This window comes from Anser anser (genome assembly GCF_964211835.1).
Source record: "Anser anser genome assembly, chromosome: 5".
In the NCBI taxonomy this organism is placed as follows: Eukaryota; Metazoa; Chordata; class Aves; order Anseriformes; family Anatidae; genus Anser; species Anser anser.
In genome coordinates this window covers 36,144,588-36,170,048 of record NC_139725.1, presented here as the reverse complement: position 1 = coordinate 36,170,048, position 25,461 = coordinate 36,144,588, and the positions used below count along the sequence as shown (strand labels likewise).

Here is a 25,461-nt window from a genome sequence, read left to right as displayed (position 1 = left end):
CTTGGGACAAAAATTGGAAGCTGACTCCACCTCTGCTGCCCCTCTGAAAGAAGTGTGGGCAGAGTCTCGGGGCTGAGTCACAGCTCCTGAATTCACACTTTTCCTCTCTCTTGGAGAAACCCCGCAGAACCACGGAAAAGCACAGAGCAGGCCTGGGCTCGCTGCTTCTGCCGAGCTCGGCTCCTCCAGGGCTGCCAAGCTGAGCATTACCTGTGCCTGGGCTGCGGTTTTGCAAGCCTCAGAATCCAGCCCAGAAATAGCGTGCCAAGTATTAATAGATGCTTTTGGAAACATGGGGGGAGGCAGAGGAGTGCATGCTGTATGAAGGCTCTTTAAAATGGCGTATACTAAAAGATCCTAGTTCCAAACTATCCCAATGGGACAAAGCGTGCTGTGAGTCCCCTGGGAAGAAATGCAACACGAGTTCCTTAGGATTCCCAGGAAGGGAAGAGTGGTGTGGGGAATTTTGTAGCCTTTTCCTCCGGCCTGGTTTCCTTTGTGCCCACACCTCCTGCGAGCAAAGGCTGTCCCCTTGTCCAGCTGCTGGCACATGGGGCATTGGGAGAAGAGAGTCGGGCAGGGAGTGAGGGGGTTAGAGGGCAGCAAGGGGGTTAGAGCTGTGATTTTCAGAAGGGGGAAGGATTTGACACTGCGCCTCTGTTGCTGAAAGGGATCCTTTTTATTTTCTCTGTGTAGAAATCAGGACTCGGATGTCAGGCCAGTAAAAACAGGGAGTGACTGCGTGTGTGTCATGTTCCAGAGCAGGACGGATCACAGCCCAAGGCGCTGCCCTGTTCTGCTCCAGCCCAGCCTGAAGGAGGGCATTGAATCGCCTCTGTCTCCAGGCAAAGCACCAAAGCCCTGTGCGCAGCTGGCAGCGTGCTGGTGTCTGCTGGCTGCAGGCGCTGACTCCCAGAGCTGGTCCTCACGTGCTCCTCACTGCACAACAGGGACACCTCTCCTTTCTCATTTGGCTTTTCCAGGCTAGAAGGACTTTGAAGGCTTTGCCAGCAGAGCTGGCACCGGTGTGGCAGGATGGGCTAGCAGCCGGGGCGATGGGGAAGGTGTAGGAGAAGGTTCCTGCTGCGTCCCTGCTGTTTCACGCAGTGGTGTTAAGGCTCTGATCAAGAGCACAATGAGCTGTTCTTCCTTGTGCTGGGACTTTAAGAAAGGAAAGTGAAACCACTTCTTACAGAAATAGTAGCTTGTCCAGCCGACTGTCCTGACACCACACTGTCACCTGGGTGGTCCCTGTTATCCCCCAGGGGTGTCCGTGGTTTATTGCCAGTCGCAGCCGTGCAGATTGGTGAGTGACTGGCCACTGCAGTGGTGATTGCTTTGGGCTGACTACCCGAGTGCATTAATAGTTCATTAAACATTTGCTCTAATGTGTAGGTATGCTGCGATCCCACCTACTACCGTACAATCCTTACAAGCCAGCCTCTGCAGCTACTGCTTTTACAGGTGACCTAACAGATAAATTTGGCAGACAAATGCATTTTCCACACTTTTTCCAGCAAAGGCCTTAGCCCCAGGAGGACCATGACACTTAAACCTGAACATTGCTTTCCTGGCTAGTGCCAGCCTGGACAGGGAAGAAATGCTTCAGGGGAGGATGTCTGGGTGGCATGGCTGGTCCCTCACAAACCCTCAGGAGGGGCAGGAGGAGTTTGCCTTGTAAACAGACTCCTGCACGCCACCGATTCATGAGTAAGACAGGGGCGTTGAGATCGATGGACGTTTCCACTGCCTCCTCCTAAAGGAAGAGTGTTTTTGGTCACTCCCTGAAGTGCTGATTCATTTGTCTGGCAGAGGTTCAGGTGTGCAGCAGGGCAGCTAGTGTGTCAAGAGCTTTTTTTTTGCAGCTGAGAGAAGTTTGTTGTTAGGCTGAGAGTCACTTTTGGGACCGTGTTCATCTTCGGTTTATCTCCAGTATGGTTGTCTTGAAGTCCCTGGGGTTGCAGCAAGATGTAGAACATGATGGGTAATTGTGAACCAAGGAATGCTTCTTTCCCTGCGTAAGAAGGTCACACCACGAGATCTTTCCCCAGAGAAAGGGAGAGGACTGCAGCCTTTCTCCCTCTGCCTGTGCCAGCAAGTAGCTGTTCCACACTGCTCCCTACTCCTTTTGCAAATGTCTGCCTAAAGCACTTTGGGCTCGGGGGAAGCTAATGCATCAATAATTTTCATTTCCTGCTCTAAAATTCACCCTCTGACTTTGGCCAGGAAGGTAGGGCAGAAGATACAAGGGAGATTCATCTCTTGAAAATCGCATTTGATGTTTTAAGGTTTTTCCAGCCTCTTTAGCCTAATCACGACAGCATTCGTTGCCACCTCTTCCCACCCCATTTTATGCTTCCTACTCATATCCTGTCCTGTGTATTTTTGGCCACTTACGAACAATTCATTTGAGCTAAAACTTGGCATGTGGGAGCACCGGTACAAGTGTCACTGCAGGAAAACAAGCTGACATCAGTTTAACCAGCTCAGTGACTTGGTGGCAACCACGGTACCAGGGACGTGACAGGGCTCAGGTCAAATTTTGGGCTGGCAAGGTGTGGGGATTCTCTTATCAAGTGTCACTTTCTGGTGACCCCTGGAAGGCAGAAACAGGAGTTCATCAAAATGTGCTTTGGCTGTCAGTCATTTATTTGTTTTTCCTGTGAAACGTTGAGATTTTTGGATTCCTGCAGAATCCCCCTAGGAACTGAAATGGTGATTTCTGATGCAAAATGTGTTCTGTCAGAAAATATTTGACCAAACTTCCATGCTCTGCTCTGAGGATAGCCTCTTTTACATGGTGAGTTTGCAAATGAAGGAATAAGGGCAGAATGTGAGTGAAAATTATTAAAGTAGGGGGTGTTGCTTTTCAAAGCAGGTTGGCAAAGCCATATCATACATCACAGGCATTGCTGTTTCTGCTGTCACCACTGCCCAGTATAAGAAACCTGCTTCTCGAAGCAGAGAACATACAGAGAGTCAGGAGATGACTGGCTATGGATAAACCACCCCTCTGCAGAGCAGTTTCAGGTTCCCTGATGGTGGGACTGGGATTACACAGAACAGGGATCTGCTTTTCCGTGTCCTGTGTCTATTTATGTTTTCCACAAATCTGCCCAGATTGCTCTTGCCAGTTACGGTGTGTCATACCCCTGCTCCCTCTTCGGATTCAAAAGACGAGATGCACAGGCGCTGAAAACAGTGAGGGAACGAGAGCCAGGTGCTATTGCCAGAAACTCTGTGCAGAAAACCTGCTCCTTGCATAAGACAAACTGCACATCAGGGATGAGATTTCAGCTCGCCAGTCTGCAGCAGGTCTCCTGTGTATCCTCCAGCACATCCTTTAGACCCTGCAGGGCTCTGCTCCCACGGGTGAAAGGGCAAATAACAAAAATGGCATAACAAAACTGTATGGTCTCACAAAGAGAGAGCTGCAGGCTGCGGTAGAATCAGCTCCTGTGGCTGGGAGGAGAGGTGCAGGGCAAGTGCCTGAGCTGGGAAGAGCGGATGGCTGTCAGGGGAAGAGTTGCACTTGGTGCCTGGAAAGCCACAGAGGATGGGCACAAGGGCAGGTGACACAAATGGGCTCATTCCTTGCCTACTCTCTTTAACCTCTTCTTAAGCACCGTGTCATGCTGTCCTCTTGACCTAACTGTAGTGTTTGTTGGCAGTCTCCTAGAGATGTTCCTCGTATCAGCCCCTGTGGATGACTTAGGATACAGCCACCTTCTCCTGGTAGTTCCTCTCTCCTGCTTTAAGCTCCTGCTTGACTTTCACGCTGAGGCCTGGGCTAAAGATGAGCGAGTGGTCCTGATTCCCCCTTAGTAATTTGCATCGTACGGTGACAAGTTACAGTCTTGGTTCCAGGAGCAGCTCCAGCACTTCCCACCCTCCCTGCTGTCCCTGCCCACCAAGGTGGTGGCCCCCAGCAAGTGTGTGCAGGAGCACTGTGACCCAGAGCAGGAACCAATAGGACTTGAAACCCATTCCCCCAGACACACACGTTTTTTCACCTCGCTGGTTCATTTTCCAGCCGGATCAGCTCCAGGACCTGACTCACAGCCCAGCCCCACGAGCTGTTGTGCCAGGACAACGAAGGAGAGTCACAGGAGCACGAGTGGCCGAGAATGCTTCAAGCCAGCATCACTGCCAAATGTGGAGCCTCCTCCTGCATGCATGCTGGTAAACCCTGGGCTTTCTCAGCGTAACCATCTGTGATCTGAAAGCTACCAGGCTCTGGGGATGAGGCCTGCAGGAGCGGGATTTTGCAGCACAAACAGCCAATTACGCAGTAACCAGAACAGTCCCGTGAGAGATCATTCCAAAAACAAACAAAAAAAATCTGTTCCCTTTGCCCTTTGTTTCATTTAGAATAGAAGGATGTGTGTGGTTGGGTTTATCAAAAGAATTTAAATGGCAGTTTCTAATCTTACAGTGCAGAAATGTTTTAACAATCTCACTGAAAAAAATAAAATAAAATTACACTTCTGCTGGGCAAAGAGGAAAAGCATATTCGGTCCCTGCAGCAGAGGTCTGGGATGAGAGTCCGTGAGGATTACAAGAAACCAGGAGTGATAACAGAGCCGGAAAGGGCATAGAAGAGTTTCCTGCAATGTCTTGAAGAGGAAAGGCTTCATCAGCTGCTCCCATGTGCCCACAGGGGCTTGGCACAGGCATTTCCAGTCCCAAAAGACTAAAGCTCTGCAGGCAGACACAAAGGAGACGCTTTCTGCTGTGGGAAGCTCAGCACTATGGAGCAGGTTACCAGAGAGGCTATGCCATCTCCAGTCTTTATTTTCAAGAACCGATCAGGTAAAGCCCTGATTTCAGGGCTGACCCAGCTTTGGCTGGGCTAGAGACCTCCTGAGGTCCTTGCTGACCTGAATTACCCCATGATCCTCAAAGGGGAGAGGGGGATTGAGCAAGAAAGCCCTTTTATGCAAGGAGGTGGGCAACCTCCTTGTACAGGGGTTCGGGTTGTCAGAGGATGGCACACCGTTGTGCCAATGCAGGCTGCGTGGATTCTCCTACACCTGAAGAAGGAAGCAGAGGTGCTGCTTTCTACAGCCTGTGGTTTAAGGCAGAGTCCAGCTCTCCTCGACAGCCTGACTGTCTTTAGGGTATGCTGATCACTCAATGAGCTGCAGGCTTTGATGGGAGGGGCAGGTAGCCCAGAAAAGCACAGGAATACATGTAGTTTTGAGAGGGACAGGGGGCCTCTGAGAAACCAAAGGCATTTATCCTGCACCAGAGCAAACACCAGCCTTCCTGAACAGCAGATATGCCACCCTGGTAGCAAAACTTCCTGCACAGTTCCCCTCAACTGTAGATAAAATTATATTAAATATAATTTTTAGCTCTTTCAGTAACTACCCGTCCTGGCCTGACCTTGGTTGACAAGCAGCCCTCCTGCTCCCAGCGCTTCCTGAAGATGCTCTTTCAGCACACCCAGCCCTGGTGGGGCTCAGCTGGGCTATGACAAAGTGCTACTCCTGGCGCTCTTCTGCCAGGTCCTCATCAGTCCTGCTCTGTAGGACCAACTTGTGGCAAAAGCATAGCGTGGGCCTACTGCTAAGTTGGGTGTTTTGAGCTAACCAAGTCCTAATTTCGCTCGAGGTGTTGGGGGACAGGATGCTGAGACAAGAGGACCTGAGTGGCAGTCACCCGTGCAGTGGAGAGTGGATTCTTCATGCAGCATCTTGGCAGCTATTCGCACTTATCTGGCCAAGAACAGATTGTGTTGGAGCCAGCGTCACACACGGTGCTCTAGGGAAAACACTAGGGACTGACGAGAGTGGTGACAGCCCAGATCGGCCCTGCTGTCTTCACCAGTGCTTTAGATGTTCTCCTAACCTTTGACCGTTGGCTTACAAGGTCTTGGCAGGCAGGGAGCAGAGATTAGGAGTTTCCTTGGAGTTGTGCCAGGTGTGGGGCAGATGTTCTGGGGACCTGTCTGGTCTAGTTTGCAGGTGATTGCAGCAGGCGGGAGCTGAGCGCTCAGCTTGTTTCATCCAGCCACCCTCAGCCCTCGCTTCCTAGGCTGTGATTAAACCTACACGACATTTCCTCCCACCGATCAGTGGCTGGGGCTGGGGCCAGACGCAGCTGCCTGGACACGGTGTGGCCCATCGCTTCTCCCCCTCCCCTGTGCTCAGCTCCATGCGGGTGTCAGGGTGAATTTGTCCGACTGCACTTTGTCCTACCCATCTAAACTTTTGACACCCCAAAACACCTGCGGCAAGATGCTCCGCAGCTCAGCTCTGCGTGGTGAGCTCAACCATCTCCTTTTGTCTGCGTCACACTCGCCAGCTGCCGGTTTCACAGGATGCCCCCCGGCTCTGTTATCAGTAAACAACTGTTCCCATTTCACTGTCTCCATGCCACGGGCAGCATGGCGGATCTCGAGGACAGCAGCACCTCAGCTCTGTCTCTTCCAAGCTGAAGAGTATTGGGAGTTTCGTAACTTAAGTCACATATAAGGGAGCCCTTCCTTCTTTATTTTTAAACAGCAGCAGAGCGGAGGAGCAGTGGAAGAAGGGTGCTTCCACGTGTGAGAGGATTGCTCAGGCAGCTGATGGCCTGACCACACCTAGGGTGTTACCTGCTCCTACTGGCAAAGACCAGCAACGAGCACAGCTCTGGTACATTTGCTTTCAATTTATCCTGTTCAACCTGCTCTCACCTAGGTCAGTGCAGCAGCTCTTCTGACTAAGCTGCAGCTTTTCTGGCTTTTTTTTTTTTTGTCAGTTGGTGAATTTTTTATTTTTTTTTTTAACTTATTCAAGCAGTAGCAACTGACAGCAGCAACAAACCTGACAGTGCTGTGGATCTGCAATCAACCCTGAGAGCCTTTTATGGCACACTTTCTCTCCCCACTTCTATTGAAAACAAAACAAAACAAACAAACATGCTCCCCACGTTATTCATGTCTAACCTGCTCTGGCTTCGTTTGAGTGCCTGCTTGGAGTGAGCTTATGCCGAGATGCTGGACTGGGCTCTCCCCTCACCAGCCTCTGTTACTGAAGCACTGCAGGGCCAGCTGAAAACTGCTGTCTTGGACCATTTAGGAACCAGCGCTTTGACTTCAGTGGGGCAAATTGCTGCTCCCATGTCGCAGAGGTACTACTGTCCTCCTGCAATTTGGAAGGGTTTGTGTCAGCACAGTCGTGTACTATCACCACCCGGAGATCCGCTCGGGATGCTGGCCTGCAGGTGCCTGGTGCTGCAAGGCTCCGTCCCCTGCCAGCCCGAGGGGCCTGGTTCTGTTCTCCTGTGGAGCTGAGCGTGGATCCAGCCTGTTGAGGTCCATCTAATTCCAGTCAGAGGCTCATCTCTCAGTGTTGCTTGGGTGCAGGCTGGGGCAGGCTTCATCACAGAAGTGCTGCCCGTGTCAGATACTAAGGGCTGGAGTCTCAGCAGGGCACAACTGGGGAGCCAGCCCCTAATACCAAACCTTACACCGGACAAGCAGCACCCACACCTGCACAGGCTATCTGGATGCTTGTTGCTCCTCTTCCTTCTTCAGAGAGTTTTGAAAGTCCCATATCTCGACCCAGAAGCAATGCCAAGAGCATCGGGTACTGAAAACAAGACGAACTGCCTTGCTGTGTGAAAGTCAGTGTTACAGATTAACCTGCGGGAATGGCCGGGAACAAGTCCATTCACTTCCTCCCCAGAGGAAAGCATAAATATCTTTCTAGGGAACAGAGAGGTTTTAATTAGTGCTCCCTTCTGCATAAAGCCTGGCTCTCCTACTCTGTCTCCTCAGATGAACACAGCTATAATTAAGAGGCAGCAGTGTCAGGAATGAGAGCAGGCTCCAGCCTGTGATTTATTAAGGGCTGTCGTGGGTGCAATTACCTTTCTCTCTTCCCCTCTCCTCAGTGTTTTCATAAAGTGAATTTACTGATGAAAGGGGTGTCTCAGGCTAGGGCAAATAGATGTCTCAGTGCTTATCTTCAGCACAGACACAGCAAAGGCAGAGTCGCTGCTTCTTTCTCCATACAGTTACCATTGAAAGCCTCAAACCTGGCTTGGAGGATTTCATATCTATGAGTCCCAGTTCTGGCCCAAGCCCCAAGCCTCCATGACTCCCTGTGAGCCACACCTGGACCAAGGACCAGCACCTACCAGCACCCTCCTCACTGCCAACCATCTCCTGCTGGTCACCAGGAGTGACCCTGAAGGAGTCCTGCTGGCGGCAACCAGGAGCGAGCAGCAGTAAAGGACAAGGCACTTGCTTTATCCTCAGCAAGGAGGTGGGTTAGGGTTAGGGTTTGGGTTTTGCTTTGTATTTGCTGGTGCAGGTATCTAAGTGAGCCCACAGCTTGGGTGGCAGCTCTAGTTCTCCCAGCAGCCAACGCCTCCAACACACAGAGAGCTCCTGAGTTAGACACAGCCCTGGTGTGAAGCCAGCACGGGCACCTTGTCACCTTGTCCCGTCTCAGAAAACCACCGCGAGGAGCATCAAGTGAGTGGCACCCTGTTCCTTGCTGAAGCTCAGTGATCGGCTCCCAAATAGTTCCCACTTCTGGTCATCTTCAGCGAGAGGGAAGCTGCATGTAAACAGTCTGGGGGAGGCTGGTGTTGGCTTGGACTGTGTCTGCTCGCTTGATTTAATCACCATCCTGCCAGCAGCAGTTTTTTACTTTCTGAATTACTTAGCAATGGTCAGCATTACTGCTGGGTGGCTGAACTTTGGTTTATTGACATTCAAATGGTCTGCAATTTACCTTTGTAGGATATAAATCTGGACAGGCTCAGACTGATAAGACAGCGAGGAAAAAAAAAAAAAAGGAAGTAGGAAGAACAAAATTCAAACAAATTCAAATTATGAAAAGGTTTGAGGTGCCAGTACCCCAGCTGGAAACCAAATAAAAGAAAGCATTTGCTGGCTCTTTTCAAGGTGGTGTTGAAGACCCCAGCCCACCTAATGTGGAGTGTTACTGCTCTACTGGCCGTCGAAGGAGCCGCCTTCACCTAGGGCAAGGCTGGGCTGGAGGCCAGTGAGCCACGAGGGCTCATTTGTGCCACGCCTGCCCATCATAGCAGCCAGGGCTGCTGCCAGATCCTATCAGCTGCCCCCTTCTTGTGAGTCCCCACCTTTGGCTCCCTCTTCCTATCCCCGTCCCACCACCACAACTGGGAACAGCCCCAGCACAGCCCCTCCTTGCTATGGGAGCCCACGGGACACAGACTCCTTCCTCGTGACAACAAGCCCAGAACGAACACAGGGTCAGTGGAGGAAGGTAGCATGTGTGCCCGCTGTCCAGAAGGCAAGCTTTTGGGGAAGCTTTTGGTCTGCTTCCTTGGTGGGACCTCGGTGGTGGTGAGCACATCGCAATAAAACCCTTGGGAGCATTCAGGGAATGGGAACACGGGCTGGGCTCTCCTGGGGAACTGCAGTGCAGGTGAATGGGGAAGGTCTCCAGACTGGTCCAGCTCCCAGCTACACACCCTTCCTAATTGTGATTCTTCCTGATTTATCTGAACTACCAGGAAATAAAAACACCAGAGCTTTTCTGGTTAACCTCCTGTGGCACCGTGTATTTCAAGTTTGCAGGCAGTGCCATCCCCAGCCAGGTCAAAAGGAAACCTCCCACTTCCCTGGGAGGGGAAAAGCTCTCCCAGTTGTGCAGAAGTGGCCCCGTCCACGCAGGAGCAGCTCAATGACAGCAGTGCATGGGATCGTCTCTCCGTGATCATGGCACTCCCTTCGAGTCCCTCTTGGCAGTGTTTCTGGAAGCTACCACCCTTCCCCTCCCTTCGAGTGGGAGGCTGGAATACCTCCTGGGTAGGCAGGTAGGTATTTTTTTCTGGGCACCTGCTGAACCTTGGCCAAAGCAGGGTGGTTCAGGAGGCCATGCTGGAAAAGTCAAGTGCTGCCAGGCCTTCCCGGTACTGCGTGCGCGTTGCTGCTCACCGCAAGACACCCTGCTGCCGAGAAGGCTTTATTGCAGCGCGGGAAGCCATCGCTGCTGCTCCAGAAAGTCAGTGCACTGCCTGGGACACGCTAGGGAAGGCCGGTGAGGCTCGAGTATTTTTAGAAGGTGATGAATTTTATTGCCAATGACATCAAACTCATAGGCTAATTGCCATGCAAAGACACCTGCTGACTGCCGTTTTGTAAGACAGACACGAGGCCAGACATCAGCCCCGCACAAGGAGAAGATGGCTGAGTCCTCGTCAAAACCACAAACCTGCCCTGACAGCACGCAGAACGAGACCATGGCATGGAAGAGAGAAAGAAAGCAAGAGAGTGTGGTGGAGATGGCTCCAAAGCAGCGCCCCAGGACCCAGCCCTCGGGGAATAATACTCCGAGGCTCCCCCCACGCGCTCAGGCTTTGCACCCGGACTTATTTATATGGATGTTTCTCAAGCCCACACAAGCCAATGCGTATATTTCCTGTTTCACTCCTTTCTTTGTCTACCAGAAGGACTGAAACCTCCCAAGTCCTTCAGCGCATTAGGGTCTCTTCTGAATCGCTGTCCCTATGAAGTTATGCTTCCAGCCTGAATTCCCTGTGGCCCTACGAAAAGCTCTCTGTTTTCCAGCACATTCAAAGCTATCTGGTGGAGGGTCAGATGCCAGCACACATCTGCAGACTTGGCCCTGAGGCCATCCATCTCAGTGGGGGCTCCTCGCTGGGACGAACAGCCCAGTTACTCCTCCGGAGTGATGCTAGCTGGTGTGGGTTCCTCCTGTGCAACCCCTCCCTGCCTCTTCATGCCCTTGCCTGAAGCCAGGCAGCCCCAGCAGGACAACCCTACAAAATGGTGGCTGCTGCTAATGCTACCGCAGACGGCGCCTTCTCCACGAAGCACCTGCATGCACGCGGGCGAGCTGCCATCCGGCTCGGCAAGCACCCGGTCCATGCAGACGAGGAGCTGGTCGGATGGAGCCCCAGTAGCAACAACCCGGAGGACCTACTTGGCTGGGCTCGGGGCCAGGTTTTGTCACTCCAGCTGATGGTGAGTTGTTTGCAGTCAACAAATGCGGGCACCAAAGGAGAGAGGCTCTCTGCCCCTGATACAGAGCCCATGGCCCAGGAGATATTTCCCCCTTGAGGCTGCTCACCTCTGTCCTGGTGAGTTTGCCCACTCTGCTGTTGGGAGGTGACAGGCACAGTGGCAGAAAGCTGAGGTCCAAGAGCTTGGCAAACTGCTTTATCACACTGAGCAAAGGGGGGAGTACGCATGTGAGCGCGCACAGCAGCAGTGCTCTTTCACAGCTGTTCCCTTCCTTGGGTCTTTACCAATCTCCTGATCAATGACTCTGGTGCTCAACTTCTTTTCAGGTGCCCAGAAACAGACCCAGCCCCTGTAACTTTTTTCCTTACATGACAAACCCATCCTGCCCCGCAGAGCGCAGCGGATCCTGCGCCGGACCGGCTGCAGATTCCTGTGCGTGCTGCAGGGCTGGGATCCAGCCGAGAGAGCAAGAGGTCCCCGACCAGCCTTGCTTCCTAACGCTTCAGGAGCAGAAACCAAGAGCAGATACAACCCAGGCCCAACAGCAGGCCCGGGGGTTAATCCATCTGTTTGTGTTATCCCAAACACCAGTTTTTAACCTTGTTTTTAATAGGGTGAAGCAATGACCTTTGCCACTTTACAGACATGTTCCCACAGTGGATCCCAACTCCCTCGTCACAGCTGTGTTTTAAAGGGCTCCATGATCCCTCTGCCCTTTATGTGTGTTAATGACTAATTTTTCTCCCTTGTCAACCCAAAAATCAATCACTTGACTAAACAGAGCCAGGAGCCCCGCTGCATGCGACAGTCTCAGGTAAAACCCCGCGTGGGTCTCCCCTTCGGCTGCTGTGCATCTGCGGGGGGCTGAGCCTCTCTCTGTCATTACTTTAACCCAGAAAAAGTCCTTTTTTGGGACAGAGCCCACAGAAGCAGCTTGGTGCTATAGCTCTTGGCCACGCAACCACCGACAGATCTACCCCCGGTAACCGCACTCGCTTCATGCGGCGTTTCAGAGCAGCCCGGCACCAGAAGCGTTACCCCCTCCACTGCCCTAATTGTGGCAGGGCAATCACTGTATTTTACTACTGTGTTGTCTCAGAGTTATTCTTCATATTTAAAAATAACGTCAGTCAAATCATTTGTCCCTGAACCTTGTCCTCAGTGGAGTTTGCACTGGCATTTTCCAGGCAAATAAGTGAAAGGGGAAGGAGAGCAGCTCTCAGACTCAGGAATAGGAATGAAAGCTCACAGGTAGCCCGAGCTGTCACGCGAGGGGATGGGGTGGCTCAGAGCGAGCCTTCCCCTGATTCTGAAATAGGGTAATGAATCCTGCCAAGGTCACGGGCAGGGAGAGCTCATCGAAAGCAGCAGCCCGCAGAGGAGCCCGGTGGGTTGCGGCAAAAATTCTCTCCACGCACATCCCAAAAGTAGGAAACCCCAAGGTTTGCAAACAAACAGCTGCTCAAAGCTACTGTCTCCGAGCTTCATTAGAAACGAAAAAAAGATCCTGTTCTGTGCAGGACGGACATTTTGCTGCCAAGAAAGTGCCACCTACTGGATCTGGCCTGCCGGGGACGTGCAAGAACGGGAAACAAACCCAGAAAAAAATAATGCTAGAAAAATAACTTTTTTTTTCACATTTAAAAAAAAGGATATAAAACTATACATTTACAGTTATCCCAGCCACAGCCCCCTCTGATCACGCCCCCTCCGAGGCTGAATCAGCCAAACTTTTGAAGCAGATAAACTGGGGGATTGGGGGGGGGGGGGGATGTAAAGTTTTAGGGTTTGAAAGGAGAGACTCACCGGTGCCGAGAAGCCTCTGGTGTCTCCTGCAGTCTCCTTGGCTCCTGTATGTCCTGTCCCACTTAGCCGTGCCCTCCTAGTGAAATCCTGCTGCCATTCTCCGGCAGCCCGGCTCCCTGTGCCTCCCTGCGATGTGCTCTGTCCGTGAGCCGAGTGCCCCGGCCGAGAGGATGGTGGGGAGAGCAAGGCAGAGCCCACCCAGTGCCCCAGCCCGGGGGTCCCGCTGCCTCCGGCTTCGCTCTGCCCTTTCGTCCCCGTGCCACTCGCCCCAGTTGTCTGAGAGCAGGTGACAGAGGTTTCTTGGCAGAGGAGAGAGGAGGGGAGGGATGTGGAGGCAGCGAGAGGTGGAGCTGGACCCGGAGCAACAGGTTACTGTATAACCAGGAGCCGGTGGCCCCGGCGCAGCGGCTGCATCCCCGTGAGGTGCGGGGGCACCTGGGGCCTTCGCCCGCTCCTGGCCCAAGGGGAGCCAGAGCCGAGCCGTGCGCTGCCCGAGGGGGACGTGTAAAACTTCAGGTTTCTTCCGCCCGAGAACATTTCGTGCCCAAGCGGGAGGTAGAAGGCAGTGGGGGGGGGGAGGTGGGTGATGAAGGAGTGTTTTGAGCTGGGTTTTCCGTAGGCAGCGAGGGAGGGGACGCGCTACCCCGAGCGCCTCGCGGGGGGAACAAGGCACCTTTTGTGCAACCTGGCGCCCTTCTCTGCAGCTCCGCTGGTTGTTTTCCTCCGGTTTTGCTCTCGCCTGCTCCCTCTGCCCTGACATCTGCAGCGGGGAAAGATGCCGCGAGGTGGACAAAGAGGGCAGAAAGTTCTCTCCCCACGTCCCCAAACCAGTGGGGGGATGAGGAGAGGAGCCCCCACCAGGGTACTGCATGGCACAGCTCTGTGCCCCCTCAGGGTGGCACGGCCATAAATCCCCTCTTCTTGCCCCAACTCCTCAGCTGGTGGGAGGTAGCAGGGCTCTGCCCCACGTCTCTGCCCCACGTTTCAGCCCCTGGCACTGGGCAGAGCCAAAACGCAGCTTTGGCAGAGGGTTACGGCAGGAAGGGGGCTGTGGTTACTTAAACCACCTTTGGGAGGACTGAGACGAGCAATTGCTGTGGCACAGAGGGGAGCTGAGGGCTTGCTGGCCTTTGGCACCAGGCAAGGCTTTGGTAGCGGCACCGTGCCACCCGAGCAGGAATTGCTCCTCGGCTGGAGGTGCTCGTTGCGGGCTCTGCTCCGTTGACTGCTGCGGGCAGGACCCTGCCTTTATTCACACGTGTGCCCACGCGCTCTGGCGGGCATGAGCTCTAAAAGACCATTTTGGCCATTGTGCAGAGCATTCCCATACTATTGCAGTGCTGTGTTGGACCTCCCCTGCGGCTGTACAAGCCAGATCGTCTGTACCAGCAGGAGCCGGAGCATTGCCCCTTTTCACCAGGTACCAGGAGAGGCACTCTGAAAGCAAAAGCAGCTTCTGGCTATAAGGAACCAAGGTAGGACTTGAGCATCGCTCCTTGCATTGTGGCGAGTGCTCTCGCCATTCCTATGCATTACCCTCATGCTCTCTGAAAGGGTTTCTTTAGAAAACAAACCTCGGTCTCCTCTCATTTTCCCTTGTTGCTCCTCTCTTGCTCGCCAAAAACCAGAGGGAAATTTCAAAGGATGGTAAGGCTGCTCCTGAGCTTCTGTTGCCAGAATACATTGAGGATGTTTGGGTTGTGCTCTGGGGTCTGCCCTACTGCAAGCTCTGTGCTGCTGAGTGTGTGGTTTGGGGCTCAGAGGGACGCTGCTCTCTGGGAAACAGTCTCTCGTGTGGGCAGACTATTTCTTTCAAAAAGTGCCTAGTTTCATCTGTCTTAAGACTTAGTTTTTAAACATTTTTTAAATTGATGGGATTAGCTCATGGGCTGAGGATCGTTAAGCTGGAAAATAATACCAGCTGAGTTCATGGGTGTTACGGCAGTGGTAGTGTGTGATCCATCTGGTTGGCGGATCTTGAAAAAATGGAGCTTATTAAAAGATTTTATTAAAGTGGACGTGCATCACAGACACCCCCCCTCAGCCCTCCAGTGTGTGTTGAGCCCATGGCACATGGATGATAGACGCCACCCGCCACCGGCCCTAGGAAGCTGCAACTCCAGCAGAGATCAGAGAAATACAAAGACGCTTCCACCACGAGACGCGAGCCTGGAGGAAGCCCAGCCTCCTCAACACGGTGCCTGTCAAGCTCCCCGTCGTGGGGGTTTCCTCAGTGCCAGCTGCACCATGGGGGCTCGTGCTCAGCTCTCTGCCTGGCCCACGGCCGAAGCCATGCAGCAGAAATGCCCCTGGTGAGTTATCGTGGGAGGAATGCTGCTGGGTGAGCCGGACGGGCAGGGGGAGAGCCAGCTCCCCAAAGGACAGCTTAGATTATCAGCAGCTCGGTTTTGGCAGGAGAATGACCTCTTCCGCTGTGGGGAAATGTGATCTGATGCTGCTGAGCGTAACACACCCACCCAGCACCCCGTCATCCTCCTCGCCACAGTGTCAGCGTGATCCTGGGGGCATCTCTGTGCATGCAAACACAGCCGGCCTTGGGAGCAGCAGCATTTGGAGACTGCCAACCACACCACCCAGGAGGGGAAGGGATATCGGTTCCAACAGCAGGAAAACACGGTGGGAACGTCCTGGCAGGCCTTGCAGCTGAAAGGTTTTGTGCAAGAGAGCCTTACCGCTAAAAATGCGTCAGCTGCCACGGGGGCGTTCCAGTGGGACCGCTGGGCTGGGCTCGCTTTCCCGGGATGCAAACAGGTAGTTGGAAGGGTATTGTTGGAGAAGCTATTTAATGTTTCAGGCACTAACTGCTTGTTATCTGGCAGTTTCGGCTCTGCGTTTATTATGAAAATAGGCACAGCGGGCTACCGTGAGGTGCCATGCCCCATAGGGAATCTGACTGCTGAGCAGAGGAGGGAACTTCTGGGCAGGAAAGAAAACCACAACTGAGCTTAATACATCTTCCTTGCAACATCTGGTGCTGGTCAAAGTGGGGCAGAGGCAATAAGCCAGACGGGGAATTACCCTGCTGCACAGTGGCAGTGCCTGCACACCAGCTCGCTTGGTTCCGACACGCAGAGCCGGAGGAGCGCACATCCTCAGCCTCTCTCCTTCTTCCACAGCTCAAAGACGTTCAAAACTGGGATGAAGGCAGCTGTCACTGCAGGAATGCAGCACTTCGGTTGCATTTTGGCCTGTATGTTGTCTCTGCCTGCTGTGGAACACGGAAAAGGCAGAAAAGCTTTGGACCAATAAAGCCCCATCTCTCAAAATATCTGAGTGTGAAATGCCAGGAGGCCGACTTGCTTCTCGGGATCAGCCTTTTAAATCAGGTTGGCGGCAGACACCCCTCTGATGGCTTGAGAACAAAGACTTCTTCCTTGCAGAGTAAACAACACCCAAACCCAGCTCCTCAAAATATGTGTTCCTCTAAATTTTTAATGCCGTTTTCATCCAACTTGCTCATCCTGTTTCAGAAGGGCTGGGCCTCATAATTAAAAGCTCCAGCAATCTTATGTCTGGCAAATGTCATCAATGGCTTTACTATGCTGTGCTCTAGCTTCTCTGAGCAGTGGGAACAGTTTGGAAAGGAAGTTGCTGGTTAAAGAAATGCTCTGAGGTCAGGGCCTAAATCACTTTGGTCTTTGTTGGTACAGCACAGAGAGAAGCTGTCATGAAATCAGTCACCAGCATAAATGACAATTCCCATTCAAACCCTGGAAATACCCGAGGTGGAGGGGTTGTCTGAAGCTTCTTTCTTCTCCTACATCCATCACAGAGTGAGGGACTGGCACCAGTGGAAGTATCTCAGTATCTGAGCATCTAACCAGAAGAAGTCCCTGGACAATTTTATCTTGGAATTGGATGAACGACGTGGAGCTGTCCTGCCCTTCTGAGGGTGCAGGTCCAGGTTGGCATCAGCCGACCCCCAGCAAGCACCAGTGGCCAGTCTGCAAGCCATCAGGCTCTGAAACAAGCCTAAAAATTGGTTTGTCATCGTGTACTTACCCACTGCAGCCTGTAAGTGAGCATTATCAGTCTCCGTTAGTTCTCATTTTCCATCTAGCTGATGTTGTGAGGCCATTAGGGACCAGCGGGCTCATTGCGGAGAGTGCTTTCTGAAGCTTGAGGAGGTGGCTGCTTTTCTCTGCGCGGTACAGCAGACTGTCCTGAACCCATATTATGCTGTGGGGTTAAACAGAAGCATGGCAGCCATCAACCCATGAACACCTTCACCAGAACAGCCATTTCTCAGGACTGCTTTCTGCATGAGATCCATTTTTACAATGCAGAGTCCAAAACGGCTGTAGGTCAGTAGCTGAGGTGGTGGTGATCTGTGGTGGGGACTCAGTTAAACATTTCAGGGTAGGAACACCATCTGCTAACTTTACTAACATGTCATGCATCTGCCTACACTCTAGGTCTTTGCTACCTCTAGTTGTGCTAATATTTTGTATTTTGTCTGTAGTAAGCACCATTAGATGGAAGGAAGGTAAAGGGCAGAGGCTCCAACTTGAAGTCAACATGTGTGACTCCATCTGCTGTACCACCTACATTCAGGTAAAAAAAAAAAAAAAACATTCAACTTCGCAGAGTTTCCTTTAAAACCTGTCAGACTTTCTATTTCCAGACCTCTGTATAAGGCAGGTGTAAACAGATACCAGGAAAATTTGTTCTTTTATTTGTACGCATACAGAAAGGGCTTTCGCTTGGAATGCGTTCATCATTACCAGGGTAGATCCAGGTAGGTATGTTTGTCACTCTTCGTAACAAGTATGCGATGAGTACATTCCGTTATGCCAAGCAAATCTGGAAGAACAAATGGGTGGGTATTTGATTTGTGCAGCTTAAGCCCAGAAACATTTGGTCATTCAGTTTACTGGCTGCTTCTTCGCACTCAGTTCTGCTGCTTCACTGTCTTCACGGGTGCAACCTTCCTCCTGCTGAGCAGCAAAGGGTTGTTTGTGCCGCTGACTAGAACAGGATGAGGATCTGGCCCGAGGAGATTCATGCCAGCATGAAATGTTTTGGTTTTGACTACTGGGCGGTGTGACGTGGCCAGAAGCTGGTGTTACCTGGCCTTGGAACGGGCTCCCCCAGCTATGACTGAAGGATGAAACTGGGTGCTTCTCTATCTTTGTTCCCTCCTGCCACCACTGGCAAGAAAAAAGCGATGTGGCTGAGGCTGTGCTGGGTCTATACCACTGTACTTTCAGCCCTTGGCTAGTGTAAATTAGCGCAGACCTCAAACACTCTTTCCCAGCGCAGGAGCATGGCCTACATACAGCTACAGCAAGATCAGAAGTTTGTTGCACACATCCAGTCTCGCCCCAGTCTCTCTTTGTGCAACTTAGCTGTACCCTAAGATTTGAACAAAATGCTCTGCACTTCAAACACTTCTCAGATCTAACACATTATTTATTTGAATAAATAAATACAAAAATAAGAAATTCTGAATACAAAAACTGCTTGTACAAAAACCCCGCAAACTCCTCAAGCTACATGTTATTGCATATTTTGATAGAGTAAAAAAAAAATAAAATCTGAAATTGCACACAGTTCTTCATTTCTGCAGAATCATGGATATAAATACATTTAATGCTAGACAGAAATACACCTGACAACATTCTGTTGGGCTTTCAAATAGGACACAAGGGTGTGTGAATGATGAATGTTTATGCTCATCTTAGGTCCGTCCTATTTAAACAAACAAACCCTCACATTACTGCCTTTGGCCTCCACATCAACAAGAACCAGCTGCCCAAACCTTGCCGCTCAGCTCTCCAAGTATGAGCAAAACTCAATTCCACTCTCTCCCACTGGGATAAATCAGGTACTGCCCTACTAAAGTCAGGGAAATTACCACTGGGGTCTGAAAACACAAATGAGAGCAGAAGATGTATAATAAAGCAAAATTGTGCCCTGACACACAGAAGTGTATGTGGCAAGGCAGAAATGAGTCCATGCTATGCTGGCCTGATTCACTTCTGTGTCACTTTGGTTGTACGTTGCTGCCAAGCTGTGAAAACTCATGCAATCTCAATGACACGTCGCTGTATGATGCATTGGCTACTGTTCCGTGTTGGGAGTGAGCATTTAGTATCGATTTCTGACGAACATCAGGCATTTTTGCTGAATCATCTCTGGTGTTTGTCCATACATATGCTAATTAGTGAGATAGCGTAACACAGCTGCAATATTTATTATCTTATGGTATCTTACCTACCATCTGGGGAGATCTCTGCCAAAAAAAAATAATTTAAGCAGGAGAAAGATTTACAGATTTTTTATATGCAAAAGAATCAAATCTTTGAAATGTAAAAAGCACTCTTTAAAGGAAGAAATATGTTAAAAACCTGCTGTGCCACATAGCTAGGTTTTATCCAACAAAGGCAGCAATAGCCAGGACCTGTAGTACTGACTCAAGCCCATATGTGAAGAGAAGAACGGCGTTTATAATGACATCTGCTTTCAGCACGTAAGTTTGCCATATCAGGAAGTACACAGACAGAATCACACTTCCGACCGTTATCACAAGACTGAGCCCTAATGGAGCCTCTTCTTCTGTCAGGTTTCCCTTTGAACCTTGAAGGAAACAAAAAGCTGGTATGAATCTTTGATTTCTTATGACGATGTCTCAAGCCCCAAGTCTAGAGTTTTCCTGTTCTAAAAGGGCTCTATTTCTTACAGTTCAGAGTATAAAGAAATACTGGCCTGAATGAAGGCATTGTCAGTAAATCTAAGAACCAACCCAAACACCAATGGACAATCAATTTCTTGCTGACTGAAGTTAAGGTAAATAAAGGGCAACCAGTTGACACTCAGAGTCAAGACGCCAACCTTTTCTTACTACAGTAATCAGTTCTGAAGCTGCAGCTATTCTGATTACTCAGTCTGACCCTCTTCTCGGTCAAGCACCAGATTTTCCCCTAGTGCCCCTCCAGCCCCACACCTAGCGTGACAACTTGGTGACTGCGGGGCACACTTAAGGATATCCAATATTGACTTTAAAATCTTATGCAACAGAGAATCTTCTATATTCCCTAGTAATCTATTCCTATTTCAAATTACTATCATTATGAAGAAGCTGCACTTATTTTTTCTTGCATCTTATTTCTGAGCACGTCTTGGTAGATTTTAACTACATGAAACTTGAAATTTGTTTTTTTTTTATTTATCCAACTGCTCCAAGCAAATATATGCAGAGTGCTTTAAGGCTAAAAATTCACCCCTACAGCAACTCATCAGAATTCAACAGAGACCCACCTTGTGTAAATGTCTTAGATATATCTAGCACAAATTTAAATAGTAATATTTTGTAGTAGTAGTAATACTTTAATTGTAAACCTTGCTTAAAAAAAAAGAAAGGACTTTATGAAATTACAGCTAGCTCTTGGGAGTGGGCAGTAGGATTCCAAATGGGTCCTTTATGCTGTTCAGGCATAGTGAAAGGAAGATGTTGGAACTGCTGTGTGTCTTTAGAAGGAGTGAAAGGAAAAGCTTTAGTCCCAGTAGGCTGCTCAGGGACATCCTTAGCATTACCTGCTCCACAAGGCTCCAGCCATTTAGCTACTTTTGTACATTGCTGGAGCAGCTGAAAGAAGCTATACCGCCTCGGTGAATGGAAATCTCTGTTTCAACATGTTCACTCTCACAAGTCACGCTCACTTTTAAACAGCACAGCAGCATTCCTGCTGTCCCAGTTATACTGCTTCCTGACAACCCTGCTTTGTTTTCCATTGGCGTTATAGATCATACATCATAGGAGAGCAAATTCTATTTGACCCTCTGGCCAAATATATTGATCAGTCAGATAAAGTTTAATGACATAAATGAACAAGTCTCCAAAAATCTGCTTGTCTGCTACATTAGCACATTCTGACACACGCTCGGTTTCAGAATGATTAATGGTTAGAGACTATATTCCACTGAAAAGGCACAGTGATAACATGACATACCCAAGTATAATCGGAGTGCTTCCAGAATGGCCATAATGAAAAGCAGCGTGAGATCAGGAGCCAAAAAATTATCTGGATAACTGAAAACTTGACCTGTAAAATAGCACAGCATAAATAAGCCAGAAGAATACAGCGGGGATACCAACAAAACACACGCAACTCATAACCATGCAGCCTAATTCTGGTTAGAATGCATGCAACTTACTTTTATAAACAATCATCGCAAGAGTCGCCAAGAAGTAAAAGATGTAATAAAACCCGTTTATATAAAGTAGAATCTGTAAAGGAACGGATGAGAGCTGATAACTGCTGTTAAGGATTTCTCATAGTAATGAGGTGCGATCCATTTCATAAAATAACCACTTCCTAAGTAACCTCAAAACATACTGCTGTGCCTTGTTATACTAAATGAATCAACTATGACTGGCATATTGGGTAGGTTTCAGAAAGTAACTTGAGATCACAAATGCCAGGAGCTAGGACAACAGCTGGCTGTTTCAGGCTTGGTTTTCATTCCTTTTTTAATATTTTTTTTTAATTTGGTTTGTAGTGGGGTATTTGTTAGCCTAAGGAAATGAGCTGTGTGTGTGTGCACGTGTACATTTCCCCAGACTTCTATACCTGTTAGTCAGCTCAAACCAAGTTGACAGACGGTTGGCAGACTCCAATATATCAAATTCCTCTATGTTTTTGAGAATAGGTGGCTCTGTGAAGCAGACAAGCCCTATTACTGCCCGCACGATGGAAAGTCTGAGAGCTGAGCTCAGCCTTTGTTATGTGCCTGAGAAAGGCCATAAGCTCAACTCTGAGATGTAGATTTGTACAATAGACTTCCTTAACTCACTGCTCATAAAACAAACTGTTGTATAGTATAAGGCGATAGTTAGCTGTAGTTATTTATATCTGTGCGGATCCACTGCCAAGGTATTTGAGACCTCCCGAATCCTTAACACACCCTCGGAATGCCTCTGAAAGGCAAGGAACACAGCAAGCACCGAGGTACAAATAGGGAAAAGTTACTTACAGGCTCGGGACAGATTCATCTCACCTGCAGCCATCCCAAGATGATAACCATCATAAAGTTATGCCTCTGGTCTGAATTAATCACCTGGGCTCCCCCTGGAGACAGCTGAGATGAGCAACTTCATAACCAAGCAGCTCCTGATTGCAAAGGGATAAGTTACCATCCCACCTCTCTGACTACATAAGCATTTAAATGCCTGGTTTATATGAGATAACTAACAGATGTCTTCAAGAGCCCGCCCACTCACCCCCACAGTCAGTACAATTCCTATATAGCAGGTACCACACACTGACGGAATCATTTTCTCCTGAGGCACAGCAGCACGTTATTAATGCAATACATAAGACACACAAAGGACATCCTGGGGCTCACCACCACATGGAGAAGTTGGAATGTGACTCAAGGAGTCTAGAAAGTTTGGCCATTCAGAGGTATTTCTGATAAGTAAATTACACCAGATGCTTTTCTTAGTCTTAAATAATACAATGCAATTCATACAAGGAAGGTATCAGTACAGGTTTCATTATTTCCAGCTGTCTTTCTATACTCGGAGCATTCTTTATCCCCTCTTCTCTCCCCAGCCCTTCTCAAATACCCTGAGATTCTCTAAGCAGGGATTTCATCCCAGGCATCCTTTATGGGAACGACCCATCCGGTTTTTGAAGGGAGCACCCACCCACACGCAGCAGATGTATTCCAGTTCCCAGAGAATCTCATTTTATTAAAACAGAACCAGGTTTTTGTGTTTTTCCAGTTGAAGGAGGGTGGAGCAAAAAAATTACTAGGTGGGTTCTAAGCATGGAAATCTCTGAAGAGAAGGGTGTCTCTTCTTAGGAGGTTACTTAGATCTTGGCAAGAGTAAAGGTTGGGTGAATTAATATGAAAGAAGAGGAAGTACTACTGAAAGCTGCTTTTACTGCCTCTTGTCAGGTGTCTGTGAGGTGTGCTGCATGGCACTTGGGTCTGTGAACCCACAAATACAATTTTTAGCCTTGCTTCTTAAGTCAGTGAGAAGTTATGAGATCAGAAAATGTGTCTGCCAGCCCTCTGTCAAGACTGGGAGATGGGTTAGAGGGGTTTGTGCAGGAATGGGACAAAATCTCAGCAAAAATCCCCAGCTACAAAAACCACCTTCCCTTGGAAGAAATGCTTTATCTGTTTTGCTTCATATGGATGGTGCTGATGATGGAAGACTCACAGAATAACACTAAAATAACATCGTGCAGATTTATTAGGCAGGAAGAGATGAAACTTTTGCAGCTGATTTTCTTGAAGATGCCTGCATGTGAGGGATGAATGGTACAAAAAGGATACAACTGACGAAGTTCTTCCTTTCCGTTGAAAAGAAAAAAAAAAAAGAGCAGAAAATCAGTCTCAATATTTACCAAAAGCACTGCAGCAACATTCAAACCACTGATGTTACTAGCAAGGCTAAGCGTGGTTGTAGAAGTTTTTATCTCTCAGTTCACTGCAAGACTTGGGAGACTTTTTTTTTTCCTCAGATCATGCAGTTCAGGTTCCAAGAGTAACTTTTTCAAATACCTGAACTCTAAAGTAATCTGGGGAAATCCCTGCTGTGAAAAGTCACTTTCACCAAGACACGCAGCTCTTTCAAGATGTAAAGAAGTACACAGAACTCGTTCATCCTGTCCTTTCCCAGCAGATGACACTTCATCCCCTCTAACTATGCAGGAACAAGGGAAACATGCAAAGGAACCAGAATGTAACACTTGCTTTTAAATTGTGAGAGGCAGCACAGAACACAGGGCTCCCCGCTTCCTCTAAAATAACACCCTTCCAAACCAGTTTGCTTCAGAAGCAGCCATTGCATGTAAAACCCTCATGTGCTCTGATCACCCACAGACCCGACACAAAATTCAAGTTAACAGATACGTTTACTCTTTTCTTTCCAAAACCTCAAACAAAATTCCCTTTCAACATGATGGCAACAACCTATTAAAATACTTCTTAATTAACTCGTAACAGTCTCAGCCTGTTTCAGAGGCAGGAAGAAAGGAAAAGTTACAACCCCTGCTTCACGGAGAGCAAAACCGCCTGTGGAAGGCTATTCCACCTGTCTTCTTGAAGACATCTCATCATCATCGAATCAGCAGGACGCGCTCACCTCACCACCTCCATCCCTGGGCTTCTTGAGGTTAATGTCCCCGTCACCTCATAGCTTTATGCACTTGGGCCCAAATTAATCCCCACTAACTTTAGGCACCCAATTAAGCTATCCAATTTGGGAACACAGTGGAAATAGGCAAGCAATTTTAGGTGATTCATATTGTCTATGACTTGAAATGCCTTTGGGCATGCTGCATCTCCTCTCCATTTTCTGTGAAGGGAGCATAGGCTCCTACCAGACCGGTCCCTTCACTTGGCCAAAAAGCATTTTGATAAATGCTTTCTTTCTTTTTGTGGATTGCAGTTAAAGGTTTTATCATATATCTTGTTTTGCCGTGCCTAATGGTTAAATATGTGCTCACATTTACATTCCAGTGAAACCCTCACATGACAGTAATGCCTTGTATCAGGACTATGCATTTCCTGTCTTGCTCAGGACTAAGGAGATGTCTCCAGGTTCAAGTTATTCCCAGCTGTGAAGTGGGGTGTTAAGGTAAAACACCACAGCTGCATGTGCAGACATGTTATCGTTCTACAAGAGGCGTCCAGAGATGGAGCTCTGCCTAAAGAGCAGCAAATATAACCAAACGCGAGGCGTACCAACGTATCATCACCCACTCATCAGCCCCGCGGCCACGGTGCCAGGGGGATAACTGCAGTAGTACGGTTTTATCGCATGGGCAACCTGAAACGTTTTGAATTCCCTAACGGCAGCTCCCTGCATTTATTTGTATATTGTAAAATCTTTTTCCACAGGAGGGCACTGACCACGTTCTTGCATCTGCTCCACACACAGGTTTGCAGGCACTATTGTTTAGAATATGCTGCCTCCCCGTGAGAGACAGAGGACATTTCACACAGGTTAAACACTGAAACCTCACAATGTGAAAGTGATACTGCGCTTTAATAATTATTATTGAATATATAACTAAAATTGTATATTCAAATTAAAACTGTGGGTTGATAATCCCAGCAACCTGAGACCACCTCACTGCTAGAACTACCAAAGCCTGCACTGCTGCTGGGGCATTTTGAAATTGAACGTGAGCATTCTGGCACCTGAGAAGAAGCAGAACAGGAATTTTAAAGCATTTACATGAAGCAAGCAGACTTGCGGCAGCAAGAAGGGCATTCTGCATTTGTAACAGTGACTTTTGCTGCACGCGGGCTGGCACCTCATTTCTGCCTATTCTAAAGCTTGCAGGGTCCGAAAGAAAACAAAACGTAACACTAATTGTTTCCGGTGCAAGTTCCCATTAAAGCACTCATACAGCCCTTCTGTCAGTGCTTTAATGAAGCGCGCTAACTCTTCAGGTACCTGGGATGAGCAGGGATCGCAGCCCAAGCCTTCCCCCCCAGGTCACCTCCTTCCTGGAGGCAGAATACAATCAGTTTTCTTTAAAAAAGGAAAAAGTATGTGATTTTTGTTTGTTTGTTTGATTTTAGTGCCAGAACTGTATTAAGGGCATACAGGCAGCCCCAGCTGCAGTTAAAATCGCCCGGTGCGATGATCGCAAGGCAAAATTCTCGCCTCCTTCAGGCTGCTGTTCTGCCCCCGT

The 25,461-nt window shown here is 49.3% G+C and overlaps 2 protein-coding genes and 2 long non-coding RNA genes across 6 annotated transcripts in view; 2 read left to right on the top strand and 2 right to left on the bottom strand.

The window, feature by feature from the left end:
• Positions 1–11,612, top strand: part of LOC310899882 — a 52,817-nt gene extending 41,205 nt beyond the window's left edge. For 2 of the 3 annotated variants that reach the window (XR_014584723.1, XR_014584725.1), the window contains one exon: positions 697–11,612. This is a non-coding gene — a long non-coding RNA (uncharacterized lncRNA). The remainder of the gene's footprint in view (positions 1–696) is intronic. The other variant, XR_014584724.1, reaches the window with a different exon arrangement.
• EPS8L2 (EPS8 signaling adaptor L2) overlaps positions 1–13,075 on the bottom strand; it is a 63,529-nt gene extending 50,454 nt beyond the window's left edge. The window contains exon 1 of the mRNA XM_083836881.1: positions 12,779–13,075. The gene's annotated coding sequence lies outside the window, so the exon portion shown is untranslated. The remainder of the gene's footprint in view (positions 1–12,778) is intronic.
• Positions 13,076–13,208: 133 nt separating this feature from the next.
• On the top strand, positions 13,209–18,397 carry LOC310899883. Its single transcript, XR_014584726.1, has 4 exons — positions 13,209–13,333; positions 14,117–14,253; positions 17,262–17,353; positions 17,490–18,397. It is a non-coding gene; the product is annotated as an uncharacterized lncRNA (long non-coding RNA).
• The window catches only part of TMEM80 (transmembrane protein 80), a gene marked incomplete at its 5' end in the record, with an annotated part of 8,158 nt that continues 893 nt past the window's right edge, over positions 18,197–25,461 (bottom strand). Inside the window, 3 exons of the mRNA XM_083836886.1 lie at positions 18,197–19,378; positions 20,752–20,844; positions 20,957–21,029. Of these exons, the coding sequence (XP_083693012.1) occupies positions 19,173–19,378; positions 20,752–20,844; positions 20,957–21,029 (372 nt within the window). The 3' untranslated portion in view covers positions 18,197–19,172. The remainder of the gene's footprint in view (positions 19,379–20,751; positions 20,845–20,956; positions 21,030–25,461) is intronic.